The 27,570-nt window shown below is 41.8% G+C and overlaps 1 protein-coding gene across 2 annotated transcripts in view; it reads left to right on the top strand.

Annotated features, from left to right (window-relative positions):
- Positions 1–27,570, top strand: part of CAMKMT (calmodulin-lysine N-methyltransferase) — a 298,606-nt gene that overhangs the window by 267,971 nt on the left and 3,065 nt on the right. For both annotated transcript variants that reach the window (XM_058165221.1, XM_058165220.1), the window contains exons 9-10: positions 2,195–2,258; positions 10,647–10,778. In XM_058165221.1, coding sequence (XP_058021204.1) covers positions 2,195–2,258; positions 10,647–10,778 — 196 coding nt within the window. The remainder of the gene's footprint in view (positions 1–2,194; positions 2,259–10,646; positions 10,779–27,570) is intronic.

Genomic DNA, 27,570 nt, shown 5'->3' with positions numbered 1-27,570 from the left:
AGGAAGTTTTTAATGAGTTTCTATTAGAAAATAAAATAAATAAAAACAGTGATATTCTTTCTCAGAAAGTACAGAGCTAATGGGATGGCAAGAGATAAGTATAGATGACATGGGTTTGGGGAGGCACAGATTATGACCTGGATTTTAATAGAGGAAGTATCTTTACTTCTTCAATGTTTATATGAATGGCAAGTATGCATTTATTTCAGGCATCAGTCCATCCTTTTACAGACAGTTTTAGTTTCAAGACTGGTTCACGTGAATTCCATTTTTGATTTTCTCTGATAGCTCTCACTGCAGTTAGCACTAACTGCGTATTGTTTATAAAATGCATGATAGGTCACACTACCAATAATATGCACAGGGTTGTCGAATTTTGTAATAATAATTTTTTATTATTCATTTTGATCAAGTTTTCCCATTTGTTTTCATTTTCTGTAATGATCTGATGGTATTGAAAATAAGAGCTCCATTTCTCCCCATAATTAATGTGTTTCAGTGCATCACAGCTTTGTTGCTTACTGAAGTTATGCAGAGCTGCTAATGACGATGAAATGCGAACAACTCAGATTTTTATCAGAAGCATCATGCAGTTGGTGGCAGTTGACTATCATAATACATGCAAAATAAAAAGATGTGACACTGAAACTTATTAAATGTAAACAGATATCAGCGCTTCACAAATGCTAATAATAATTCACAAAGTAATAATTCACAAACAAAATTTAAAATATGTAGGCTTCAACACAGAATGTCAAATTGCCTCCATATAATTTGTTTTTCTGGAATCTCTCTCACCTAAATGGGCTTTTGTATATGCTAATTAAACCAAGCCACTCAGTTGTTCTCCCTACACTTCTTACCGAAATGGCAGAAGACAACAGAAGTTACAATTTTGATATTCAATTTCATTTCAGTTGGTAAGTCTCCTGGGCCAGTGAAAAACATACCAGCTTAGTCCTAATTAGGGATACACAAGTTGATGCAAAATCAGTTGGTTTTACTCCCAATTAAAAGAGTAGAGAACTACTCTTTCCATTGGAAGTAAGACCAATTGATATGTTGCTCTCCATTTTTTTTTCACATTTTGCAGAAAAAAATTAACATTCCAGGTTTACCAGATTTGGGGGGCCTTGGAGTGGCACACCAGAGGTCATATTCCTACAAGTGGTACCAGAATTTTAAAAAATGGGGTCACAACAAATCGGGTTTAATTTATAATTGAATGTAATTAAATTAAAGCAATGTATCCCATTAGTAATATCAACATGCACTGCATCATTGCAGTATTGTAATGCTTTCCACAGAGCTGACTTCTCTGTAACTCTTGCTAGAATTACCATGGAATCAAATTAGTGTCTCTACAAATTGATGAGGGGAAGAAAATGAATTTTCTAGCAATTTTTGTTATGCTTCCTGGGTAAAAGGTAGTGGAATCTTGTTTTAAATAAGGTTAAAATAGATTTACAAAAAAAGTTTTAATTATAATAAGGATGAGAGCCATTTCCAAGGTGGTGCTCCATATACAAAAAAGAATGCATAAACAGACATAACTATATAAATAAGCATATAAGATATAGTGGGCAAATATGAATTATCCTATCAATGAGCTTTCCTTGTTCTCTTTTTAATTATACTGCAAACCCCCTGTGACAGTTGGTTAAGTAAATTTGATGCTGCCATGTTTTATTTTTATTTCTGTCTTCTAGTGTCTTGTTTAGTTTTAGATAGATTTTTAATTTTATTTAATATTTCAGCTAAAAAAAACACCTGTTTGAGGGTTAAAAAAACGAGTGTACAATACTTATACATATTTTTAGAAATAAGCAAAATAAATTGAATCTTTCTAAAAAATGCAGAGGACAGCCTGTTTAAATATTAATTTCTGTTCCAGAAATAGAATGGGATTTATTCATTGTATATTGTATTAATTCTGACTGTATTACCTAACTACTTATCTTAAAAGTATTTTAGTAAAAGCATGTTTTGGTAATCCTTTGGTCTTCAGTTTTAGACAAAAATGGTTACAAGTTTGAGAATTTGTTTAGAAACCACGAACTGAGAAGAATATAGATTCAGTTTTTCTTCATAGCAGTATATAAACATATGTAATTAGCCTTATACTTATCTCCATTAGAATCATTAGAAATGAAACCCCTTTTTAATATGAATACTGTTCCCTTTTCAATGTCAGCCTGTTTCTGGACCAGTACAGATCTAGCCTGGTGGATGCAATAAAGAGATTACTTCATCACAGTGTAAGTATGTTTCTATTTTCTCCTGAACATGGGCTTCAGAATAATTAGTCTGTGCACAATGATTGAGAGAGTAATGGAATGGCAGGATTAACGTCATGTAATACTTTAATACTTATTATGTCCAACTTCAATTGAGTCTTCTAATCTATCAGATTCCTTCCTAATCATAAACTAGAAAACTTCTTATACTTGGCCTTCTGATAAGGAACACAGTGGGAAGTAAAATAAATGAAACCGCTTCAAAGATACTGGGAGATTATTTTTATCAAAGCATTTCTTGAGTATTTCCCTTTGATAACAATGTCTTCATATTAAAGTAAAATTCTGATATTGAAAATTTTTATGTTAGCTTCTGTCATGTGTAATCCCTTCAATAGTAACCTTTGTCATTGTGTATTTATTTGTTACAAAGTGCTATTTTTAACCGCTATTTATACTAAATGAATTGTATAGTACAATAATTTTGTAGGAAATAAATAAATAATCTTGATAAGCTGAAATTTTCTTTTATATCAAAACAAAACCCTTAATATCTTCATGTTTGTGTAGATACAGAAGTTACGGGTAAATCTTAACCTGACCTAAAGATGGTTGGGAACAAATTCTGAATATATGAAACATTTAGCAAATAAATGAATATGAAATATACATTCAGCCTATGCTTAAAAGAGGTTTTCTGCTATTGCCAGAATAAAAACAGCTCAACCTTGTCAAAGCCATATTTGTGAATGAGATGAATAACAACAAATTTAAAGCATCTTTTTCTGAAGAGAAGCATTGCCAATCTCAACCACCAGGTCTCGTGTACTATTGTTGCAGTTGTCTGTTATATCTCAACAACTAAATAATAATAATAATATTTTTTTTTTTAAATGACTCCCAGCTTCTTATTCTTGACCTTCAACAAATAGCCAGGTTGAGCAGGAATCCAGAATACATGGAAATGTTAAAAGCCCAAATGCTATTGGGCTGCTTGTTTCAGGAAGAGTAAATTCTGAGGACCCTACTGAAGGTGCATATTCTGTAGTTTCATGAAGTGATCTATTAACTTTATGGATTCAGAGTTTTCACCTTCAAGTATTTTCTATTGTTCTAACTAAACTTTATTTATATGCTTATCTGGAGATGATGATGACTGCTCTTTGAAATACCAGAAGAATATACAGGTAGTTCTTGATCAATGACTATCTCGCTCAATGACTGTTCAAACTTATGATGCTGAAAACATAGATTTATGAATGTATAGCTACAACAGCATCCCTATGGTTATTGGTTCATGATTTGGGTGCTTAGCAACCAGTGCATATTTACAGTGGTTGTAGTATCCCACGGTGATGCGATTGCCATTTACAACTTTCACAGCTAGCTTCTAACAAACAAAATCATTGGGGAAGCCTGCAGTAAGTCGCAAGTTCAAGTTACATGACATTGGGCTTAATGACTGCAGGTGATTCATTTATTGACCTCAGTAGAAGTGACAGAAGTTTGGCATGGTCACATAATATTTCACTTAATGACCATTCTACTTAGTGATAGGGTTGCTGGTTTCAATTGTGGTCAGTAAGTTCATATGATAGACTTTAAACTTCAATCTCCCACTGAACTTAGAAATAATTATTTCTGACTGGAAAAATAGTATTGTTTTCTGAGCAACTTATGATAGTGCAAGTCTTTGGCAGATGCATATAGAGCTGATAGAGTAATTTTGACATGCCTGTATTGCAGTTTTATATTTGACAGGTCACTGAGAACTTGAATCCTTGGAAGTGGAAACTCCTGATCTCCTGAGCAATATATCCTAAACCTTTTTGCCACCATTCATCCTTACAGAAAATCCAGGTCCTACAATCTGTGGGATGCTGTGCACTGAGAATTCCCCTGTGACATCTGAGGCTAGCCAAACAATTCTCCCTATTGTTTGACAAAAGACTATTCATTTCACAAATGGGCATGAAAACAGTGATTTTATTAACATTTAGTTCTGAGCATTAGTGAGATATTTGCCTCTATGGTCCTCAACTTGTGTCTTTCTACTACTATATCCGAGAATGAGCCAAAATCTATTACCTATATTACAGTGTAATTTTCTTTTTAATTCATGCTTACAGTTTTCATTAGAACATAGAAACATTTTCATTTCCCAGCATTTTCCTTTATAGAACTATATCTTCCTCAGTAGTAACTCCTGAAAAATTAATACTTCATTTTGGAATAGAAGCAATAATGGTGATCAAAATTCAAGAACTATGCAATTTATTCAGCCATACCAGAATGATTAATCACATTAAACTTGGAAATCCAATGCAAGTAGAATAGTCAACATTTGATTAGCTGGAAGAGTAGGTTTATATTGAACAATCTTGATAAAGGGCAATGTTTTTCAAACCAGCTACCTTCAGATACATTTTTTCAGGTTCATTTTATTTTATTTATTTATTTTGTCACACAGTATATATAAGCATAAGCATGAAATAACTACACAATATATAAACATATATATAAGTATGAGTATGTAATAACTATATTAATTGGATATAACGAAAGGAAACAATAGGACATTTTATCTCTCAGAAAAACAAATGGGCTCTGCAAAAGGTCTGGATGAATAGCACAGGGCGTATTTAACTAAATCACGGCATTTTCCAAATCTTTCCAAATTCATTATTCCTTAAAATTATTTGAAAGTATGTTTTAGAATGCAGCAACAATCTTTAGTGGCTTTTGTACAGTACTAACCTAGCAAGTTTTATAGAGAAGATATAATTTTAAGGAGCTAAGATTTTACCATTTAAGTGAGGTGTAGTATTTAAAATTATATTTTTAAAATATAAAATCATTTGTATTAAGAAAAATCCATGGCATTTAGCATAGGAGCTCATAACAGCGGCTCGGGAGTTCACGGCTTCCATGACGGCCTTGGACCTGACCCAGGTAATTGATGGCCCTACTCACATTGGGGGTGGCACTCTGGACCTGATTTTTCTCTCTGGTCAGTGGTTGAGAGATCTGGACTTAAAGGAAATAGTCACTGAACCTTTGTCATGGTCAGATCACTCTCTTCTTCGCCTGGACTTTCTGACCGCCATTCACCACCGCAGGGAGACGGAGCCGATACGTTGGTTCCGTCCCAGGCGCCTGATGGACCCGGATGGGTTCCGGACGGAGCTTGGGCCATTTCCTGAGGGTCTGGCTCACGGCTCGGCCGAGGAACTTGTTGCGGCCTGGGAACGGGCCGCGGCGGGGGCCTTAGACCGAGTCGTGCCTTTGCGGCCTCTGACCCAGCGCAGGGCCCAACCGGCTCCTTGGTTCTCCGAGGAGCTGAGGGGGATGAAGCGCCGGAGAAGACGCCTAGAGAGTTCCTGGAGGTCTAGCCGTTCGAAGCTGATCGACACTAGTGAAGTCCTATACTAGGACTTACCTAGTGGCATTGAGGGAAGCGAGGCGTAGCTACGCCTCCTCCCTCATTGCATCGGCAGATAACCGCCCGGCCGCCCTGTTTCGGGTGACTCGCTCCCTCCTTCATCAGGGGGAGGGGGATGACCCGTTGCAGGGACGGGCTGAGGAGTTTAACGGTTATCTATACGATAAAATCGTTCAACCGGGATGGTCTGGACCAAGATTGCGGTGATGAGGGTGAGACGCTCGAGGGTGGTCTTGGCGACATTATTTGGGATGAGTTTGACCCTGTGGCTCCCGAGGACATGGACAGGTTGCTGGGTAGGTTGAATGCCACCACGTGTTTACTGGACCCGTGCCCCTCCTGGCTGGTGCTGGCCACTCGGGAGGTGACACGAGGCTGGCTCCAGGCGATTACGATCGCTTCTTTGGTGGAGGTGTCTTCCGCCGCCTTGAAAGAGGCGGTGGTGAGGCCCTCCTTAAGAAGCCTTCCTGACCCGCTGTTTTAGGTAATTATCGTCCGGTCTCCAACCTTCGCTGCGGCGAAGGTTGTAGAGAGTATGGTGGCATATCAGCTTCCCTTGCACCTGGATGAAACTGTCTATCTAGACCCGTTCCAGTCCGGTTTCCGACCCGGTTACAGCACGGAGACAGCTTTGGTCGCGTTGGTAGATTATCTCTGGAGGGCCAGGGATAGGGGTTGTTCCTCTGCCCTGGTCCTATTAGACCTCTCAGCGGCTTTCGATACCATCGACCATGGTATCCTGCTGCGCCGGTTGGGGGGATTGGGAGTGGAGGCACCGCTTATCGGTGGTTCTCCTCCTATCTCTCCGACGTTCGCAGTCGGTGTTGACAGGGGGGCAGAGGTCGTCCCCGAGGCGCCTCACTTGTGGGGTGCCGCAGGGGTCGATTCTCTCGCCCCTTCTGTTTAACATCTACATGAAACCGCTGGGTGAGATCATCAGTGGTTTCGGTGTGAAGTATCAGCTGTATGCGGATGATACTCAGCTGTACTTTTCTACACCGAACCACCCCAACGAAGCTATCGAAGTGCTGTCCCGGTGTCTGGAGGCCGTACGGGTCTGGATGGGGAGAAACAGGCTCAAGCTCAATCCCGCCAAGACAGAGTGGCTGTGGATGCCGGCATCCCGATACAGTCAGCTAAATCCGTGGCGAGTCATTGGCCCCGATGGAGAGGGTGCGCAACTTAGGCGTCCTCCTGGATGAACGGCTGTCTCTAGAAGAGCATTTGACGGCCGTCTCCAGGAGAGCGTTCTACCAGGTTCGCCTGGTATGCCAGTTGCGCCCCTTTCTGGACCGGGATGCCCTATCCACGGTTACTCACGCACTCGTGACGTCTCGCCTGGATTACTGCAATGCTCTCTACATGGGGCTCCCCTTGAGGGGCATCCGGAGGCTACAGTTAGTCCAGAATGCAGCTGCGCGGGTGATAGATGGAGCCCCTCGTGGCTCCCATATGACACCTATCCTGCGCAGACTGCACTGGCTTCCTGTGGCCTTCCGGGTGCACTTCAAGGTTTTGGTGACCACCTTTAAAGCGCTCCATGGCATAGGGCCGGGTTATTTACGGGACTGCCTACTGCGACCGAATACCTCCCACCGTCCCGTGCGCTCTCACAGAGAGGGTCTCCTCAGGGTGCCGTCAGCGAGGCAATGTCGTCTGGCGACGCCCAGGGGAAGGGCCTTCTCTGTGGGGGCTCCCACCCTCTGGAACGATCTACCCCGGACTTCGCCAGCTGGACCTTCGGACCTTCCGCCGCGGGCTTAAAACATACTTATTTAATTGTGCAGGACTGAGCTAGATTTTAAATTTTGGGTTTTAAATTGGGTTTTATTTCTATTTTTAATTGGACGGGCTTTAGAATAAGTTTTTTAAATGTTTTATATTGTATTTATATTGTATTTATCTGTTTTTAGTACCTGTAAACCGCCCTGAGTCCCTTGGGAGATAGGGCGGTATATAAATATGATTAAATAAATAAATAAATAAATAAATAAATAAGAATCCATATGAAGTGGTTGTATGTAATACCCTATGTGAAGATAAAAAATCTTTTCCCAGAATTACATAATGCTGAATTGTGTATTCTAGTCATTGTTTTTGCATTAATTTGCTTTTTACCAGTTTAAACGTCATGGGTATAGTTGGTCTTTTGGTAAAAGAGAAAGTAGGAAAATCACAATAGCAGTAACCCTTAGATTTATATACTGCTTCATAGCGCTTTACAGCTCCCTCTAAGTGTTTTACAGAAGCAGCATATTGCCCCAACAATCTGGGCCCTCCTTGCCCAGCAGAAGCAAACAACAATCAAGGACTTTACAGCCAGCCATCAACACCCCAATCAACAGCTAAAAAGCCACATACAACAGGCACCATATAAATCCCACACACAGAACAGCCCCCAAAAAACGCACACTCTGCTAGAGAGAAGTTCCCAGAAGGTGGGCTCCAGTTCGAGTTTGAAAGCTTAGAAAACAAAACCACTGGTCCTGGTGACCAACCCAGATTGCATTCTGCAACATTATCCTGGGATATGTGTATGTATATTTACCTTCAATTGTAATGCCTAACATGGCACAAAAGTCCTAAATTTGGTGGAGGAGGCAGCTGCTAAATCTAGATTCTCTTCCTTGACTATTTTCTAATGCAAGCAATCTTCTAGGCAGCATTCCCAACTTGATGTCTTCAATTTATGCATGCCAATTGACAATTGGCAATTGTAGACCAAGGTATATGGAGAGTACCAGAATAATTGCATTAGCGTGTTGAAGGCCATGTCTGCCCTGAAGCCAAACTTCAACTCCATTTGGAAATAAACAGCAATTAAATAATCACAACACATTCCAATAGATTATCCAAGAACGGCAGAATTAACACTGGTTGGCAATTACCAGGAGTAATAGAATCTAATCTTTAGAAGGTGGCCTCACAATTGCTTTCCTTAAGCAAGTGTGTATAAGAACATCCATCTCTGATTCTATTGAAATAGAATCAGTAACACTAAGAATGGGTATTTATCTGTAAAATATCCCATAAGTTGAAAGGAATCAACCAGAGGTTGTACTTCAGACAATTCCCTACAAATCTCCAACGAATAGCCTTGGGCAAATATAATAGTAACAAAGAAGTAAGATTTCCATCACCATCATTACAGTATTAAAAATGTATTCTCAATGATATCCATTTGTGCTTATTCCAAATCTTCCATCATTTATATTTTGTTTGTCAAACCTGATATTCATTGTCCTCAGTTCCTTAGGATTCCAAACTATTGCCATATCTCCTTAACTGGTCTGAAGATTTTTAAGAGTGAATCTATTGAAAACATCTTATTCTAAACACATTTCAAGGCCTTGGCAGAATTATCATCTAAACCAGAGGATAATTCCTAAGACCTGTCAGAAAAACATTCAAATTTATCATCCTCCTTGATTAGATCATCAGTTCATGGATGTAGAAATTATAGATAAAAATTGCAGAATCATTATTACCTTCCATGTGCCTAGTTCAGTATTCCTAAATCGACTACAGAAGACTTAACCAAAGGTGTATATATAGGTTGGAGTTAATATTAACTAACCAATTGTCTTTGGTTTAGAAATTTATGTTTTGCTTTGACAAAAACATCAGTATCTTTTTCTTCCATGTCTGAGAGTTAAGATTTTGAGCCATAATTGTTGAAGTACCCTTTTTATTTTCATAAAAGCTTGGTATCTTTTTATGTTTTAGGCCATATTTATTCATGTGAACACCTAGAGTCTGCATGGGATATGATAATAGTGATTCGTGCAAGTTAGCAAACCAGTGATAGGAAATGCTTATTTCTTGTTATTGATTCAAAAGCTTAATATGCCCTATTAGTTTGCTTTCTTAGCAGAAATCTGTTGGAAATCCCAAATTTGGTGTTTGTCAATTTGCTGTCAAGTTTCAGTGGTACAATCCTGGGGGTCCTGGGGCTGGTAAAACTGATTTGGGAGCTGTATGAAACACAAGATTTCCCACCTATGGTCTATACGATCCCAGTTAAAACAATTTAAATCCTTCTGTCGACTTATAATTCCTAGAAGCCTTTGAATTCAGTGATGAATTTAAAGAAATATTTTTGCAGGGGTTTTCTTACTGTATCACAAATTTATTATTTCTTCATCATGGAACACTTTATACCAAAATGCACCAATAGGGAGACTTGCATTTTCTTGGTACATTAAACAGCACTGCAAATTACAAGTTGACCCCATTATCAATATTGTTTCATTATAAAAATTTATTTTGAAGCAGTAGAAAAATAGATACAGAATGATTAAATTTATTGGATTAAACCCCAAATTTAAGCCAAGGGAAGGATGCTCTGATCATTGGGTTTTTTTCTACATTCTCCATTCCATTCCAGTTCTGATAAAACTTTCAGGGATATTTGGGATCCACCGCAAAATCCTGATAGGTGGCAGATGGACAGGGATAGCAGACATTCATTGCAAAAAAATCTGATGTAAATGCCTAAAGCAAGCAAAACAGAGATTATGCAAGATGTTTTCACCCAGTTTTTTCAGTTACCCCTTTCTCCACTACTGTCCTTTGTTGCTCATCCAAGGTATTTTTTTGTAATTCCTACAAACACTAGATGAATCTTTTCTGTTAGCTTTACACAGTTTTATATGCAACAACTTTTGTACAATTTCCTCAATTCTAACAAAAGCATGACTATGGATCAATTTTTATAGCTTATATTCATTCTCTTTAGCAACTTGATTTAATACAATAATTAGACAAAATTACGTGGAAAAGAGAAAATAAATTTTGATAACAGTCAAATGCAAGTATTCACGTTTGGTGAAGTTTACTTATAGTGTATTTTTCAAGATCTTCCTATTCCTATTTGTTATACCATTGTCCAGTTTAATAATTTGTTAACAATTTTATCAGTTATGTTACAATTTAAATAAAACATATAAATGTTCTTAATGTTTTAGGGGAAAGCTCTGATATTTGCTCCACTTAGAGGAGATACTCTAAACCAGTTCTGCAGTCTAGCTGAAAAGGCTGGTTTTTCTATCCAAAGACATGAAAATTATGATGAATGCATCTCAAACTTCCACTCCAAGGTTAGTTTTCTGTTCATGGTAGATAACACTTTAATCCACATTGCATTTTGAAGAGATCATGGTTCTTTTGGCAGGTAACCTAAATGTTTGATTAAAGTACTCATAGGTATGCTGCTTCTAAATAGCTATTTTATGTATCTGATTATTTTGTGTGGAAGAGCCATCCTTTATCTTTGCATATCTAGAAGACCTTTGCAGAGGCTTTGCTTCATCATTTCCTCAGAATTAATCTGTTCATTCATAGGGATCCAATTCAAAACATTCAAGTGTGTAAGTTTGTTCATATCTATCTATTAAAAACAACTGTGTATATTTGAGCCTGAAGCTTATATCAATTAACTTCATTGAATATCAAAAAATGTGGAATTAATTAGGAGGTGAATGTCTAATTGTATCATATCATATTTTAAATCCACATTTGATTTATAGATGGGTCAAATGGTAAGTTCAGATGGAATGATCTCACATAGAATGTTCAGGTTTTGAAGCTATCTGTGTCTGATCTCTATATTACAATAGTTAACCAAAATCACTTCTCTAAATATGATTTTAAGCTTGTTTTCTTAAAGTGACTATTCTCATTGTCCTCTTTTATCACATTTAGTGTAATAAAAATATAGTGTTATGTTGTATTGGAGACTTCGTACTTCATGTTGTAAATGTTGTACCTTGATGAACGTATCTTTTCTTTTATGTACACTGAGAGCATATGCACCAAGACAAATTCCTTGTGTGTCCAATCACACTTGGCCAATAAAATTCTATTCTATTCTATTCTATTCTATAAACTTTAAATTTCCTATATAACTGCTTCCAGTCCCATGCATTTCAATTCATGGACCAGGATGGTGATGTTCATTATACTAAAAGGAGAAACAGGAGTCAGATATTCTGATTCCCAGCTATGTAATGTTATACATGCAGATAATTTCAAAATGTAGAGGCATTTTCAGTAGTATTTATATTACCTCTAAAACCGAATCCTACACTTAATTATGTAGGATTCTGCTTTAAAGAGTTTGAAAAATTCTCCTTCTCCTGGAACAATTTAGAGAAATCTTCTACTAATTCATCTATGAAGCACTATAGTAAAGAATGTTGAAAGTCCATTTGTATCACTTGACTGAGCTCAGAAGCTAAACACTTTCTGATCTTAATTTTAGTCTATTATTTTCACTGTGCTCTTTGAATTTTAATATTAGAGAATGTGGTAGCATGCATGGATTCTTAGTCTAAAGAAACCTATAGATAGACATGAGAGATCAGTAGCATTCATAAAACATACCAAACTGCAAACTGACCAACTGCATTTTAGCCTAGCAACTGTAGATTAGCTAATGGTTCAGCATGTCATGCAAGGCCAGAACTGTGGGTAAATTAAGTGAAGTGAAATTATAAAATTTACTATCCAGAAGATATACAGTAACTGCTAATTTATACAGAGCTAACAGAAAATTTAATAAAACCCATCATAGCTATTAACTATTAAGAATAATAGTTAAAAAGAAATCCAGGTTCAAAAAATATACCAGTTGTGAGTAGACCAAGCTAAGAGATCAGTGTTTAATCTAACAAATTTTTTATCATGTCACACTCAGATATATTTCAGATTAAACAATACTGTATATATAGCAATGAAGAAATCTGTCTTGAGTCACCTCTTCTCTAAACTTTATTGCTTTCTAAACAACAAGAAAACTACAAGGATTATATTTCAGTATCCTTTTGCTGTGCCTTTTTATCCTGTAAATCTCAGTAATGGAGGAGGGAGAGAATCTGCATTAGGTAATTGTATGTATGTATGTATTTATTTATTTATTTATTTATTTATTTATTTATTTATTTATTTAGATTTATATTGCTGCCTATTCGCTCACAGCTACTCAAGGGGGCTTACAAGAATATAAAAACATCATATAAAAAACAATAAAATTACTAAAAGAGAGAATCATACAATAAATTAATAAAATAATAAAATAACCCCCCACCCCAAAGACAACACATTATTTGAGTCATTTAATGGGCTCCATACCACTCTGCATTCCCCAGGCCCGCTGGCAGAACCAGGTCTTCAGTGCCTTCCGGAAGAGTGTCAGAGTGGGGGCCATTCTAATCTCTAGGGGAATGATGTTCCAGAGAGAGGAAGCCACCACACAGAAGGCCCTTCTTCCAATTAAACATTTCTGTGTCTTTTGGCTGCCATTTATTATCCATCCAGATTTTTATACTCCATATTTGGAAGTCCTAATGAATGAACAGAATAATTTTAAGTATCTTAAATTAAAAGCATTGGAAGTACCTAATTTAAATGCCACATCAGAGTAACAAACTGAAATAATAGGGAATAAAATCTCTTTTTTCCTCCCTCTTTTACTCATATACAACACAATGCCCTTTCTATGTAGGGTTTTTAGTGTATTCCATCTCTCTTCAGCTCAGTGCTGTACTTTGCTATACAAATATTCCAGCCTTGACCAAAAACATTAGTTAATGTACTGTATAGACCCGTGATGGCGAACCTGTGGCACACATGCCGGAAGTGGCACGCAGAGCCATTTTCCGGATACACGAGCTGTCGCCCAACTCACCTGCAGCTGTGCATGCGCATGCGCCCCAGCTGGTGTTCAGGCCCCTGGTGCGCATGCATGCAATTCAGGGGACCCAGCTGGTCTTCGGAGCTTTCTAGCGCATGCTTACGCGTTTGCGCATGCACACAAGAATACTGGTGTGAGTACTGGTGAGACTACTGGCATTGCGCACATGAAAACCGTGCACATGCACAGATAGTGTGATTGCACACACTGCGCATGGTGAGGTGCATGCGCAAAAGCTGTGCGCATGCACAGATGGTGTGGTTGCACACACTGTGCATGGTGAGGTGCATGCGCAAAAGCTGTGCGCATGCACAGATGGTGCAGTTGTGCACGCAGTAAATGGGGAGGAGCCGCGCGTTAGCATGGATGGCACTCACATGCGGAAACCGCGCAAAGCACGGACCTGTTTGGCACTCAGTAAGTAAAATGTTCGCCACCACTGGTATAGACACTACCCACAGAATTAATGTTAATAAGCAATCATTATTTACCAAGCTTAAAAGATATGGTCTTCTTGATCTTTTGTGGGAAAGAAATTTCCTGGAAAGTTCAGATAATGCCTAGATATAGGGTAAACAGATTCTTTAAAATGTTTGGGCATCATCCCCCCAAGTCATACTGAAAAACTATGAAGCTACAGAGAATAGACCAGTCTTTCTCAACCTTGGCAACTTTAAGATGCATGGACTTCAACCAATTCCAGAATTCTCCAGCCAGTTTTGGGAGCTGATGTTCATGCATCTTAAACTTCCTAAGCTTAAAAAACACTGATATAGACATACAAATAACCTGTATACGAAGCTGGAAATATTAAAAATTTGAGGGAATAATTGAACAATGGTCAGTCGATTGCCTCCCCTTCAATAAATTTGCAATTAACCAGAGGATATATATATACTTCTCTTTACTCAAAGGGTAAGTAAGCACACTTCTCACATTTATATTCTGTCTAGGGAGGCTTGGACTTTCTCTAAATTAGTATAATAATAAGTGGATCAGCAAAATGCAGTGGACATTGTATACTTAAATTTCAGTAAGGCATTTGACAAAGAAGACCACAACCTACTTCTTGGTAAGCTAGAAAGATTTGGGATAGACAGCATGGATGGATGCTGACAAACCATACTCAATGCATAGTCCTCAATAGAACTACATCCACATGGAGGGAAGTAAGTTGTGGGGTACCCCAAAGGTCTGTTGTAGGCACAGTACCCTTTCATATCTTTATAAACAATCTAGATGAGGCAATAGAACGGATAACGCATCAAATTTGCAGATGACATTAACTGGCAAGAATAGTCAACACCCCAGAACACAGGCTCAAAATCCAGAAAGATCTTGACAGACGTGAACACCGGGCTCTATCTAACAAAATGAAATTCAATATAGAAAAAATTAAGGTTTTACATTTAGGCAAGAAAAACCAACTGTACAGGAACAGACTATGTGAAACTTGGCTCAATGCCAGTAAAAGTGAGAGCAATACCAATAGCATTTAGACTTACATACCGCTTCACCATGCTTTGCAGTCCTCTCTAAGTGGTTTACAGAGTCAGCATATTGCCCCAACAATCCTCCTCAGTGGTGGGATTCCAAATCTTTTCCTACTGGTTCTATGAGAGCGTGCTTTGCACGCGCACACACACTTTGCACATGCAGCACTCAAAGACCGCCCTCGATGTCAGCGCTGCTGAGTTGAGCTTTTGTTTTGCTCAGCCAAGGCCTGGCAATCCGCTCTGCTGTGCGAATCAGCTGAGCTAAAAAACAAGGGAATAGAATAGAATAGAATAGAATAGAATAGAATAGAATAGAATAGAATAGAATAGAATAGAATAGAATTTTATTGGCCAAGTGTGATTGGACATACAAGGAATTTGTCTTGGTGCATATGCTCTCAGTGTACATAAAAGAAAAGATACGTTCATCAAGGTACAACATTTACAACACAAATGATGGTCAATATATCAATATAAATCATAAGGATTACCAGCAACAAGTTATAGTCATACAGTCATAAGTGGAAAGAGATTGGTGATGGGAACTATGAGACGATTAATAGTAGTGCAGATTCAGTAAATAGTTTGACAGTGTTGATGGAATTATTTGTTTAGCAGATTGATGGCCTTCGGGAAAAAACTGTTCTTGTGTCTAGGTGTTCTGGTGTGCAGTGCTCTATAGAGTCGTTTTGAGGGTAGGAGTTGAAACAGTTTATGTCCAGGATGCGAGGGGTCTGTAAATATTTTCACGGCCCTCTTCTTGATTCGTGCAGTATACAGGTCCTCAATGGAAGGCAGGTTGGTAGCAATTATTTTTTCTGCAGTTCTAATTATCCTCTGAAGTCTGTGTTTTTCTTGTTGGGTTGCAGAACCGAACCAGACAGTTATAGAGGTGCAAATGACAGACTCAATAATTCCTCTGTAGAACTGAATCAGCAGCTCCTTGGGCAGTTTGAGCTTACTGAGTTGGCACAGAAAGAACATTCTTTGTTGTCCTTTTTAATGATGTTTTTGATATTAGCTGTCCATTTGAGATCTTGCGATATGATAGAACCTGGAAATTTGAAGGTTTCTACTGTTGATACTGTGTTGTCTAGTATTGTGAGAGGTGGAAGTATGGAAGGGTTTCTCCTAAAGTCTACCACCATTTCTACGGTTTTGAGTGTGTTCAGTTCCAGATTGTTTTGGTTGCACCACAAGGCTAGTCGTTCGACCTCTCGTCTATATGCGGATTCGTCATTGTCTCGAATGAGACCAATCACTGTTGTGTCATCTGCGAACTTCAGTAGCTTAACAGATGGATCATTGGAGATGCAGTCATTGGTATACAGAGAGAAGAGAAGTGGGGAGAGCACACAGCCTTGGGGGGGCCCTGTGCTAATTGTACAGGTATTTGATGTGATCTTGCTTAGCTTCACCTGCTGCTTCCTGTTTATTTGGAAGCTTGTGATCCACTTACAAGTCTGTTCCGGTACCTGTAGCTGGTTTAGCTTAGTTAGAAGAATGTCTGGAATGATGGTATTGAATGCTGAACTAAAGTCTACAAAAAGGACCCTTGCATAGGTCTTTGGAGACTCAAGATGTTGTAGGATGTAGTGCAGAGGACAGGGAACGGCGGGGGTTGGAGGGGAGGGCCAGCCAGAGGTGGAATTTGCCGTTTCTCTGAACTACTCAAAATTTCCACTACCGGTTCGCCTGAACTGGTCCAAATGGGCTGAATACCACCTCTGGTCCTCATTTTACCGACCTCAGAAGGATAGAAGGCTGAGTCAACCTTGAGCCTGATGAGATTTGAACTGCAGTACTGCCTTCATTCTGTGCCACCTCAGCTCTTGGAGTCCAAGTGGACAATCACTTAAAAATGAACCAACAGTGTGAGGCAGCTACCAAAAAGGCCAATGCAATCTTAGGCTGTATTAATAGAGGGATAGAATCACTATCACATGAAGTATTAGTACTGCTTTACAAAACCTTAGTGTGGCTGCACTTGGAATACTGCATCCAGTTTTGATCACCCCAGTATAAAAAAGATGCTGACACTCTGGAAAGAGTGCAGAGAAGAGCAACAAAGGTGATTAGGGGGCTGGAGGCTAAAACGTGAAGAACAGTTGCAGGAAGTGGGTATGTTTAGTCTAGTGAAAAAAAGGACAAGGGGAGACATGATATTGTAGCAATGTTTCAATATTTGAGGGGCTGCCACAAAGATGAGGTAAGCAAACTATTTTCCAAAGCACCATAAGGCAAGACAAGAACAAATGGATGGAAACTAATCAAGGAGAGAATCAATCTAGAACTAAGGAGGCATTTCCTGACAATGAGAATTAACCATTGTAATGGCTTGTCTTCAGAAGTTGTGGGTGCCCCAGCACTGGAGGCTTTCAAGAACAGACTGGAGTGCCATTTGTCTGAAATGGTATAGGGTCTCCTGCTCATGCAGGGGATTGGACTAGATGGCCTCCAAGGTTGCTTCTAACTCTGTTATTCTGTTCTCTAATAAGTGCTTCTGATCCTTCCCCTATCTAAAAGGAGATAGACTGACACAATTTTTCTACTTTAACCATTTCATCTTGCTCTTTTGTTACCACTACTGATCTTAAAAACAGCAGTGTAACTAGTAAGTAGTATTGCTCATCCATATCTTTCTGAGAACCTTAAAAAAAAAAGGAAGGTAGACTATATGTACTGATATAGTCTCAAGACCTGAGAATTTTTCTTCAGGTAGCCATGCTTTAAAGATTTCCAATGTATCACAGAATCTTTCCAGAGTACCTGATAGCTCTTATGGCCCAGAATTGCCATAGTAATGTTGCCATTGTTGTCCACTTGGGTTAGGGTTAGGGTTAGCAGAAGTCTATAGCTTCTTTAAGAGAAAGCAATGACAAACAATAGGGCCCTCCTAGAATTGCAGTTAGAGTGACTACAAGCTCTGAGTGACTCTTTTATTTATTTATTTATTTGTTTGTTTAGATTTTTATACCGCCCTTCTCCCGAAGGACTCAGGGCGGTGTACAGCCAAAAGATAAAAACCCAATGTATATACAATTAAAACAAAAAATTTAAAACAGAGCATATTACAAAATGGCCGACATATAAAAATTTAAAATTTAAAAAACCCTAAAATAATAATAAAACCCCAATTAAAACCCCAATTAAAATTTAAAACTATTAAGCCAGTCCCACTTGAATAAATAAGTGTGTTTTTAGCTCACGGCGAAAGGTCCGAAGATCAGGCACTTGGCGTAGGCCAGGGGGAAGTTCGTTCCAGAGTGTAGGAGCTCCAACAGAGAAGGCCCTGCCCCTGGGGGCCGCCAGCCGACATTGTTTGGTGGACGGCACCCTGAGAAGGCCCTCTCTGTGTGAGCGTACGGGTCGGTGGGAGGCATAAGGTAACAGCAGGCGGTCCCGTAAGTACCCGGGTCCTAAGCCATGGAGCGCTTTAAAGGTGATAATCAAAATCTTGAAGCGCACCCGAAAGACTACAGGAAGCCAGTGCAGACTGCGTAGCAGTGGTGTTACGTGGGAGCAACGAGTGGCTCCCGTTACTACTCGCGCAGCTGCATTCTGGACTAGCTGCAGCCTCCGGGTGCACCTCAAGGGCAGCCCCATGTAGAGAGCATTGCAATAATCCAAACGAGAAGTGACCAGAGCATGAGTGACTGTGCATAAGGCATCCAGGTCAAGGAAGAGACGCAACTGGCGAACCAAGCGTACTTGGTAGAAGGCCCTCCTGAAGACAGCCGCCAGGTGTTCATCAAAAGACAGCCGTCCATCCAGGAGGACACCCAAGTTGCGTACCCCCTCCCTTGGGGCCAATAACTCGCCTCCAACAGTCAGCCGCAGTTGCAGCTGACTGTACCAGGGTGCCGGCATCCACAGCCACTCCGTCTTGGAGGGATTGAGCTTGAGTCTGTTTCTCCCCATCCAGACCCGTACGGCTTCCAGGCACCGGGACAGCACTTCGACAGCTTTGTTGGGATGGTCCGGGGTGGAAAAGTACAGCTGAGTATCATCAGCGTACAGATGGTAACTCACCCCGAAACCACTGATGACCTCACCCAGCAGCTTCATATAGATGTTGAACAGGAGAGGCGAGAGAATCGATCCCTGAGGCACCCCACAAGTAAGGCGCCTCGCGGACGACCTCTGCCCCCCTGTCAACACCGTCTGCGACCGGTCAGAGAGATAGGAGGAGAACCACCGATAAATGGTGCCCCCCACTCCCAATCCCTCCAACCGGTGCAGCAGGATACCATGGTCGATGGTATCAAAAGCCGCTGAGAGATCTAATAGGACCAAGGCAGAGGAACAACCCCTATCCCTGGCCCTCCAGAGGTCATCCACCAACGCGACCAAAGCCGTCTCCGTACTATAACCGGGTCGGAAGCCGGACTGGAACGGGTCTAGATAGACAGTTTCATCCAGGTACCGGGGAAGCTGCCATGCAACTACACTCTCTACAACCTTTGCCACAAAGCGAAGGTTGGAGACTGGACGATAATTCCCCAAAATAGCTGGATCCAGGGAAGGCTTCTTGAGGAGGGGTCTCACCACCGCCTCTTTCAAGGCAGCAGGGAAAACCCCTTCCACCAAAGAAGCATTTATAATCCCCCGGAGCCAGCCTCGTGTCATTTCCTGAGTAGCCAGTACTAACCAGGAGGGACACGGGTCCAGTAAACATGTAGTTGCATGCAACCTCCCCAGTAACCTGTCCACGTCCTCGAGAGCCACAGAATCAAACTCATCCCAAATAACCTCAACAAGACGCGTCTCCGTCATCTCGGCTAAATCATCGCAATTTTGGTCCAAACTATCCCGAAGCTGAACGATTTTATCGAATAGATAACCATTAAACTCCTCAGCACGTCCCTGTAAAGGGTCATCCCGTCCCTCCTGATGAAGGAGGGAACGGGTCACCCGAAACAAGGCGGCTGTGCGGTTATCTGCCGATGCAATGAGGGTGGAAACGTAGGAACGTTTCGCCTCCCTCATTGCCACTAGGTAGGTCTTAGTAAAAGACCTCACTAGTGTCCGATCAGCCTCGGAACGGCTAGACCTCCAAGTGCTCTCTAGGCGTCTTCTCCGGCGTTTCATCTCCCTCAGCTCCTCAGAAAACCAGGGAACCAATTGAGATCTACGCCGGGTCAGAGGCCGCAAAGGCACAACATGGTCCAAAGCCCCAGCCGCGGCCCGTTCCCAGGCCGCAACTAGTTCTTCAGTCGTGCCGTGGGTAAGATCCTCAGGGAACGGCCCAAGCTCCGTCCGGAACCTCTCCAGGTCCATCAGGCGCCTGGGACGGAACCAACGCATTGGCTCCGTCTCCCTGCGGTGGTGGGCGGCGGTCCGAAAGTCTAGGCGGAGGAGAAAATGATCTGACCATGACACCGGTACCATCACTAAATCTCCTAATTCCAGATCATTAACCCACTGTCCAGAGATAAAAATCAAGTCTAATGCGCCTCCCCCAATGTGTGTAGGGCCATCAGTTACTTGAATCAGGTCCAAGGCCGTCATGGAGGCCTGGAACTCCTGAACCACCGTTGATGACAAGCCGGCCGATGGCAAGTTGAAATCCCCCAAAACCAAAAGTTTGGGAATCTCAACCGCCACCCCGGCAAGCACCTCTAGTAGCTCAGGTAGGGCTGTAGTCACGCAGCAAGGAGCCAGGTACGTGATCAACAGACCCATCTGATTCCGATGGCCCTTCACAAGGAGGGATTCACAACCAGCTATCTGAGGTACAGCGGACTCCCTCGGCTCCAGACTCTCTTTAATCACAACCACCACCACCACCCCACCCCTACCTTGGGCCCTCGGCTGATGGAATGCACGGAAACCTGGAGGGCACAGTTCAACCAGGGGTACACCCCCCTCTGTGCCCAACCAGGTCTCCGTAATGCCCATAAAGTCCGCGGACTCCCTCTGAATAAGATCACAAATCAGGGGAGCCTTATTAACCACGGACCGGGCATTGCAAAGCATCAACCGAAGACCCAAGCTCTGAGGATCCTGACCATCCGGGGAACGAGTAAGGACTAAGGGGCCGGAGCACGTGATCGTTTTTAAACATCGAACACGTGCTCCCAAAGAACGATACGGCCCCTTGCCTCTCCCACTTACCGTACAGATGGAGTGACACTCTCTACTCTGAACACTCTCTACTCGCTACTCTTTTAACTGTATTTTAATGCTGGGAGTGCTGTGTCAGTGTAACAGAGCAGAAGAGGTGGCTTAAAGAATAATAAAACAGGCTTTCAAGAAGTGTATGAAACTTGTGGCCCATGGCTTATCCACACAGTTCTCAAATTTCTCATGGGGGATTGAAAGAATTATACAAATTCCTTATTTTCACCTGGATGCGTAATTGCTATGGAGTCAATGATAGGAGATGCCTTGGGTTGCTATTGAGCAAAATCTTTCTGACAGTCTGCAAGAATAAACTCTGGGTGGGGGTCACAAAGAGATCTGGACTTGAAGGAAATAGTCATTGAACCTTTGTCATGGTCAGATCACTCTCTCCTTCGCCTGGACTTTCTGACCGCCATTCAACACCGCAGGGAGACGGAGCTGATACGTTGGTTCCGTCCCAGGCGCCTGATGGACCCGGAGAGGTTCCGGACGGAGCTTGGGCCACTTCCTGAGGGCCTGGCTCACGGCTCGGTTGAGGAACTTGCTGCGGCCTGGGAACGGGCCGCGGCGGGGGCCTTAGACCGGGTCGTGCCTTTGCGGCCTCTGACCCGGCGCAGGTCCCAACCGGCTCCTTGGTTCTCCGAGGAGCTGAGAGGGATGAAGCGCCGGAGAAGACGCCTAGAGGGTTCCTGGAGGTCTAGCCGTTCGGAAGCTGATCGGACACTAGTGAAGTCCTATAATAGGGCTTACCTAGTGGCATTGAGGGAAGCGAGGCGTAGCTACGCCTCCTCCCTCATTGCATCGGCAGATAACCGCCCAGCCGCCCTGTTTTGGGTGACTCGTTCCCTCCTTCATCAGGGGGAGCGGGATGACCCGCTGCAGGGACGTGCTGAGGAGTTTAACGGTTATCTATACGATAAAATCGTTCAGCTTCGGGATGGTCTGGACCAAAATTGCGGTGACTCAGGTGAGACGGCTGAGGGTGGTCTTGGTGACATTTTATGGGATGAGTTTGACCCTGTGGCTCCCGAGGACATGGACAGGTTGTTGGGTAGGCTGAATGCCACCACGTGTTTACTGGACCCGTGCCCCTCCTGGTTGGTGCTGGCCACTCAGGAGGTGACACGAGGCTGGCTCAGGCAATTACGAGTGCTTCCTTGGTGGAGGAGTCTTCCGGCCGCCTTGAAAGAGGCGGTGGTGAGACCCTCCTCAAGAAGCCTTCCTGGACCCGGCTGTTTTAGGTAACTATCGTCGGTCTCCAACCCGCTCATGGCGAAGGTTGTAGAGAGTATGGTGGCATATCAGTTTCCCTTACACCTGGATGAAACTGTCTATCTAGACCCGTTCCAGTCCGGTTTCCGGCCCGGTTACAGCACTGAGACGGCTTTGGTCGCGTTGGTGGATGATCTCTGGAGGGCCAGGGATAGGGGTTGTTCCTCTGCCCTGGTCCTATTAGACCTCTCAGCGGCTTCGATACCATCGACCATGGTATCCTGCTGCGCGGTTGGGGGATTGGGAGTGGGAGGCACCGTTTATCGGTGGTTCTCCTCCTATCTCTCCGATCGGTCGCAGACGGTGTTGACAGGGGGGCAGAGGTCGGCTCCGAGGCGCCTCACTTGTGGGGTGCCGCAGGGGTCGATTCTCTCGCCCCTTCTGTTCAACATCTATATGAAGCCGCTGGGTGAGATCATCAGTGGCTTCGGTGTGAGGTACCAGCTGTACGCTGATGACACCCAGCTGTACTTTTCGACACCGGGCCACCCCAACGGTTATCAAGTGCTGTCCCGGTGCTTGGAAGCCGTACGGGTCTGGATGGGGAGAAACAGGCTCAAGCTCAATCCCTCCAAGACAGAGTGGCTGTGGATGCCAGCATCCCGGTACAGTCAGCTGAGTCCACGGCTGACTGTTGGGGGCGAGTCACTGGCCCTGATGGAGAGGGTACGCAATTTGGGCGTCCTCCTGGATGAACGGCTGTCCTTTGAAGATCATTTGACGGCCGTCTCCAGGAGAGCTTTTTACCAGGTTCGCCTGGTGCGCCAGTTGCACCCTTTCTAGACCGGGATGCCCTATGCACGGTCACTCACGCCCTCGTGACGTCTCGCCTGGATTACTGCAATGCTCTCTACATGGGGCTTCCCTTGAAGGGCATCCGGAGACTGCAGTTAGTTCAGAATGCGGCTGCGCGGGTTATAGTGGGAGCCCCTCGTGGCTCCCGTATGACACCTATCCTGCACAGGCTGCACTGGCTACCTGTGGCCTTCCGGGTGCGCTTCAAGATTTTGGTAACCACCTTTAAAGCGCTCCATGGCATAGGGCCGGGTTATTTACGGGACCGCCTACTGCTACCGAATGCCTCTCACCGACCCGTGCGCTCTCACAGAGAGGGACTCCTCAGGGTGCCGTCAGCCAGGCAGTGTCGTCTGGCGACGCCCAGGGGAAGGGCCTTCTCTGTGGGGGCTCCCACCCTCTGGAACGAACTCCCCCCAGGACTTCCGGACCTCCGAACCTTCCGTCGCGAGCTTAAAACACATCTTTTTATCTGTGCAGGACTGGACTAGATTTTAAATTCATAGGGGTTTTAAATTGGTTTTAATATTTATATTATTTTTTAAGAATTTTGGCTTTTAGAATAAGTTTTTTTAATGGTTATTTAATTTGTACATAAATGTTTTTATCTGCCTGTGAACCGCCCTGAGTCCTTCGGGAGATAGGGCGGTATACAAATACGAATAAACTAAACTAAACTAAACTAAACTCATTAACATTTCAGGCACAAATGCAGATTTGTTTAATTTTTTTTTCTGCTGCCTGATACATGGCCGTGCAATGTTGATTGAAAGATGGCTTATAATAGTTCTCTTAGTTCTCTCTTTCCCCATCTGGCCTAACATCCCAGAGGCACAGCAGTTCACATTCACCTTTTTTTCTTCTTCTGGGGTCTAAGGAATATGGAAGTACAGAGAACCATTTTGGTGCTACATAGGAAACCTATGTAAGAGGCAAATTCTTCATTGCTGCTTTCCATAGACTTGGGAGATCAAGAAAATTAGTAGAGGATATCACCATAGCTCTATCATATTAAGCTTCACATGAGTTCCTTTTCTTTTTTCAATGTTAAACAGCCCCTAAGGCAAAGGGAGCTGGCACACAGCCTGACCTCGCAATGGGCAATTATTTCTTTCTGCTTTACTCTGTGTTCAGGTGCTGGCTAAGTGCTGCCCTGTGTTAAAGGCTCAAGAGGTGTTTTTTTTTTTTAATTGAATTAAGTCTGTCAGAAGAATTTTTCAAGCTCTTCTCCGCATTTCAAATCATACTCTAAACCAAACAATCAGTAATCAAAAGCAGCAGTACAATATTTCACATTGGAGACATTGAAATGTAGACTGTGGGATGCTCAGATAGAAAACAATTTCCTCAAGCAGTTTTAGGTCTTGATGTTATTCTTCATTTGCCTCTGATTAACTCCGTATTTAAGGAACATGACAAAATATGCTATGTTAAATGTTCCCTTGGAAAGTGCATAGAATGGTAGATGGAATCATATTGCAAAAATACTTTTGGGGAATTACACAACTAGAACAGGAATGCATTGTGAATTAGGAAGAAAATAGCCACTTGGCACCAAGCATCCCCTTTGGTGCAGAACAAAATAGAAGGCAGTAGAGTAGTGTTTGATAGAATAGCCAGTTGATAAATTATTGATAGAAATGTTGCCGCATTTCTAGGACAGCAAAAATAGAAGAAGACAGGTGTTGGCTTGGCAGCATCGTATTATATGACTAATAACGAGCTGCATTTAATTTGGTAGGTCACACATTGAGCTACATCAATTTCTAGTTTCTCCTGCAGTAGGAGAGGCTCTGAAGAACTGTATCAATCCCAGATACGCTCACTTTTCAGAGCAAGAAAATCAAAGGTCAGCAAAGCTGTTCTGAAATAATGGCACTAGAGAAGTAAGTGTATGAAGTTGGCTTCCATGAACATTCCTGCTAGCGTCCATTCTTCTCTCTAGTGCCCCATGCAACATATCTCTCAAACTCCTTGCATTGTTCCTTGTTGATAATTAAGCAGGTGATACAAAGGGGGACACCTGCTATTTATGGCAGAGAAAACTATTGAAAGTACCTAGTCAAGAGAAGCATCCTATCCAGAGCTCAGATGAAATGATTAAACCCTAATCACAAATAGCTGGATCAGCCACCAGCCCCACCCCCCAGGGTAGGGGAGTGGGCTTAAGCCATCCAGTGCCATTCACATGCATGGTCCTTTTGTGTTTTTGAGAATCATGAAATGCCACCCTTTGAAGAAAAAGTACAGGAATATTCGTTACTTCTCCCTACACGGACATATATAAATTATAAACTTTATGCTCAGAGATTAATGAATTATGTGTAAAATCTATTCATTTTATTAATCAAATTTATATTCTCTCACAAACACAGAAATCTCTTGTATGAGTTTTGTTTTTTTATTCTTCCAGGGTAGCTGAAAATCTGAAATGGCAAAAAGGGATTAATAACTGAAAAAGAATTAGAATCAGAGCATGGGGTTTGAGCAATTTTCTCTTACTTCTCAAAAAAAGGGGAAAAAGCCTTCGGTATATACTGTATGTTTAAACTTTGTTAGGGAAAGTTGCTAGGGGTACATTTTTCAATAATCAGTTTCTTCATAACATCATAATTGAGTAAAGAAAAAAATGTCACTTAAGTGTCTGCCATTACAGATAAATGCTAATAGAGTGTTTTTTCACCTATTTGTTTCAAACAGTCTCAGTGAATTTCATGCATTTTACTTTGCCGTATAGGGTTGCCTTGTGAGTCACTGGGCAGTATACAGTGGTTGATAGTTGTATTGATGTATATTTTGGTCAGTAAATTGTATATAGTTTGAAAGAGCTTGAAGCAAAAGAGCCACTCCTTCTTTAGGATTAAAATAGACAATTACACTGTGTAACAATTACACAGTAAATAACAATAGCAATCAGCAGCTGAGGCAGTACAACAATGTTGTAAATCTTTATTTTCAGCCAATACATCTTTGCCTGAGCCCCTCAGATACTGCAAACTTTATATGCCCCTATGGTTGGATATCAAACTCCACACACCACAAGCTCCGTTGCAAATATTCCCCATCTTTCTGGCTCTTAAGTTAGTTTTCCACTAAACTGATGATGGCTGATATACCTACTTTTTGGGATTTTCTTCTTTTTTGTTCCAAGAAAAAGAAGGGGTGGGGTGGGCTTTCCAATTGCAAGGCTGCTGGGCTGACTGGAACCTTCGTTTTTTGTTGCTGGATTTATGTGAAAAGTTTGGTTGTTAAGTAGGATCATGCTTTCTGGTTGCATATCCAAGCCTCATCTTTTCCTCGGACGTGTTTTCTCCCAAATGAAGGAGAGGCATTTTCCTTTCGGCTCCGTGTTATCCTCTTATCCCTACTGTTTTGGAATAGAGCGTAACCAGCTGGAGAACTGTAAGAAGCCTGATAATGCAGCTATTTTCTGCTGTCCCGTCTTAATCTTGTTACACAAATGGTTGTGAAGAGATTCATGAATTTTAATTTTGCCCTCTGCATTAGTGCTTCATGTCACTCATCCACAGCTGCCTTCTATGGCGAGTTATTCACCCCTCCTCTTAGAAGAGTGGGGGGGAAATTAGTTACAATCTTGACAGTAGTGCAAGTAACAACAATAAAAAAAAATCCACAGATTTAGGCAACCACCCATGAAGCTGATTAACAGGCAGTGATCAGGAGGAACAGCTTTGCCTCTTAAACTTTTCACCTCTCATTGTTAACTGTGAAATTTTATTTCCGTTTCAAAAAAACAAGCCTGTAATCAAAACTGGGCCTATACTTTATTATTGTGCTTTTGTTCAAAAACTATATAGACACATCCTTTTTCCAGGTTGGGTTTCACAACGCATCACTCTTGCACTAACCTCTGAAATATTTTCTTAATAATTAATACATTTTTTAAAAAAAATAAGGAGACGCAGGTTATGCTCCTTTGCCAAATATACGCTGCAAACTGGGTATGTTTCATTAAATATTCAATATTTCTCTTCTCCTGAGATAATTAACCGAAGTATAAGATGAGGATAGCATAGATTTATGTTTTAACAGGGACAAAGCAAAGTCGGGATGGTTTTCTAAACAAAAGCAAGGGCTGAGGCTGTGGTATGAGAGCAGAATAGTTATATTGCCTTTCACCTTATCTATTTGAAATACCACATTACGAGTGGCTAGTGCTTATAATGTGTCTGGTGCACGTTTAATAATTGTGGCTACTGTAAAGGGTAAACAGTATGAATTCCGCTCCCGTTGCTGCTGTTCACCCTGTGGGTCTGAGTGTGTTACATCCAATTAGGAGGGAAAGCATAATGCTACTAAGAGTGGCCATATAATTTATTTCAGTTCTCCTAGGCCTCTCCTGCTCTCCTCCCTTTTCTTGCCTCCAAAATTGAAAAATTGTTTTATTCACAATTTGCTTTTAGTTGTTCGTGCAATTCAAAGGGTAGGCTCACGAGGTTTTTTTTCCCCCCGTTTCATAAAATTACAATAATTAATTGGGCTCAGAAG

This window comes from Ahaetulla prasina, chromosome 1, assembly GCF_028640845.1.
Source record: "Ahaetulla prasina isolate Xishuangbanna chromosome 1, ASM2864084v1, whole genome shotgun sequence".
In the NCBI taxonomy this organism is placed as follows: domain Eukaryota; kingdom Metazoa; phylum Chordata; class Lepidosauria; order Squamata; family Colubridae; genus Ahaetulla; species Ahaetulla prasina.
This window is presented reverse-complemented; position numbering and strand designations above follow the sequence as displayed.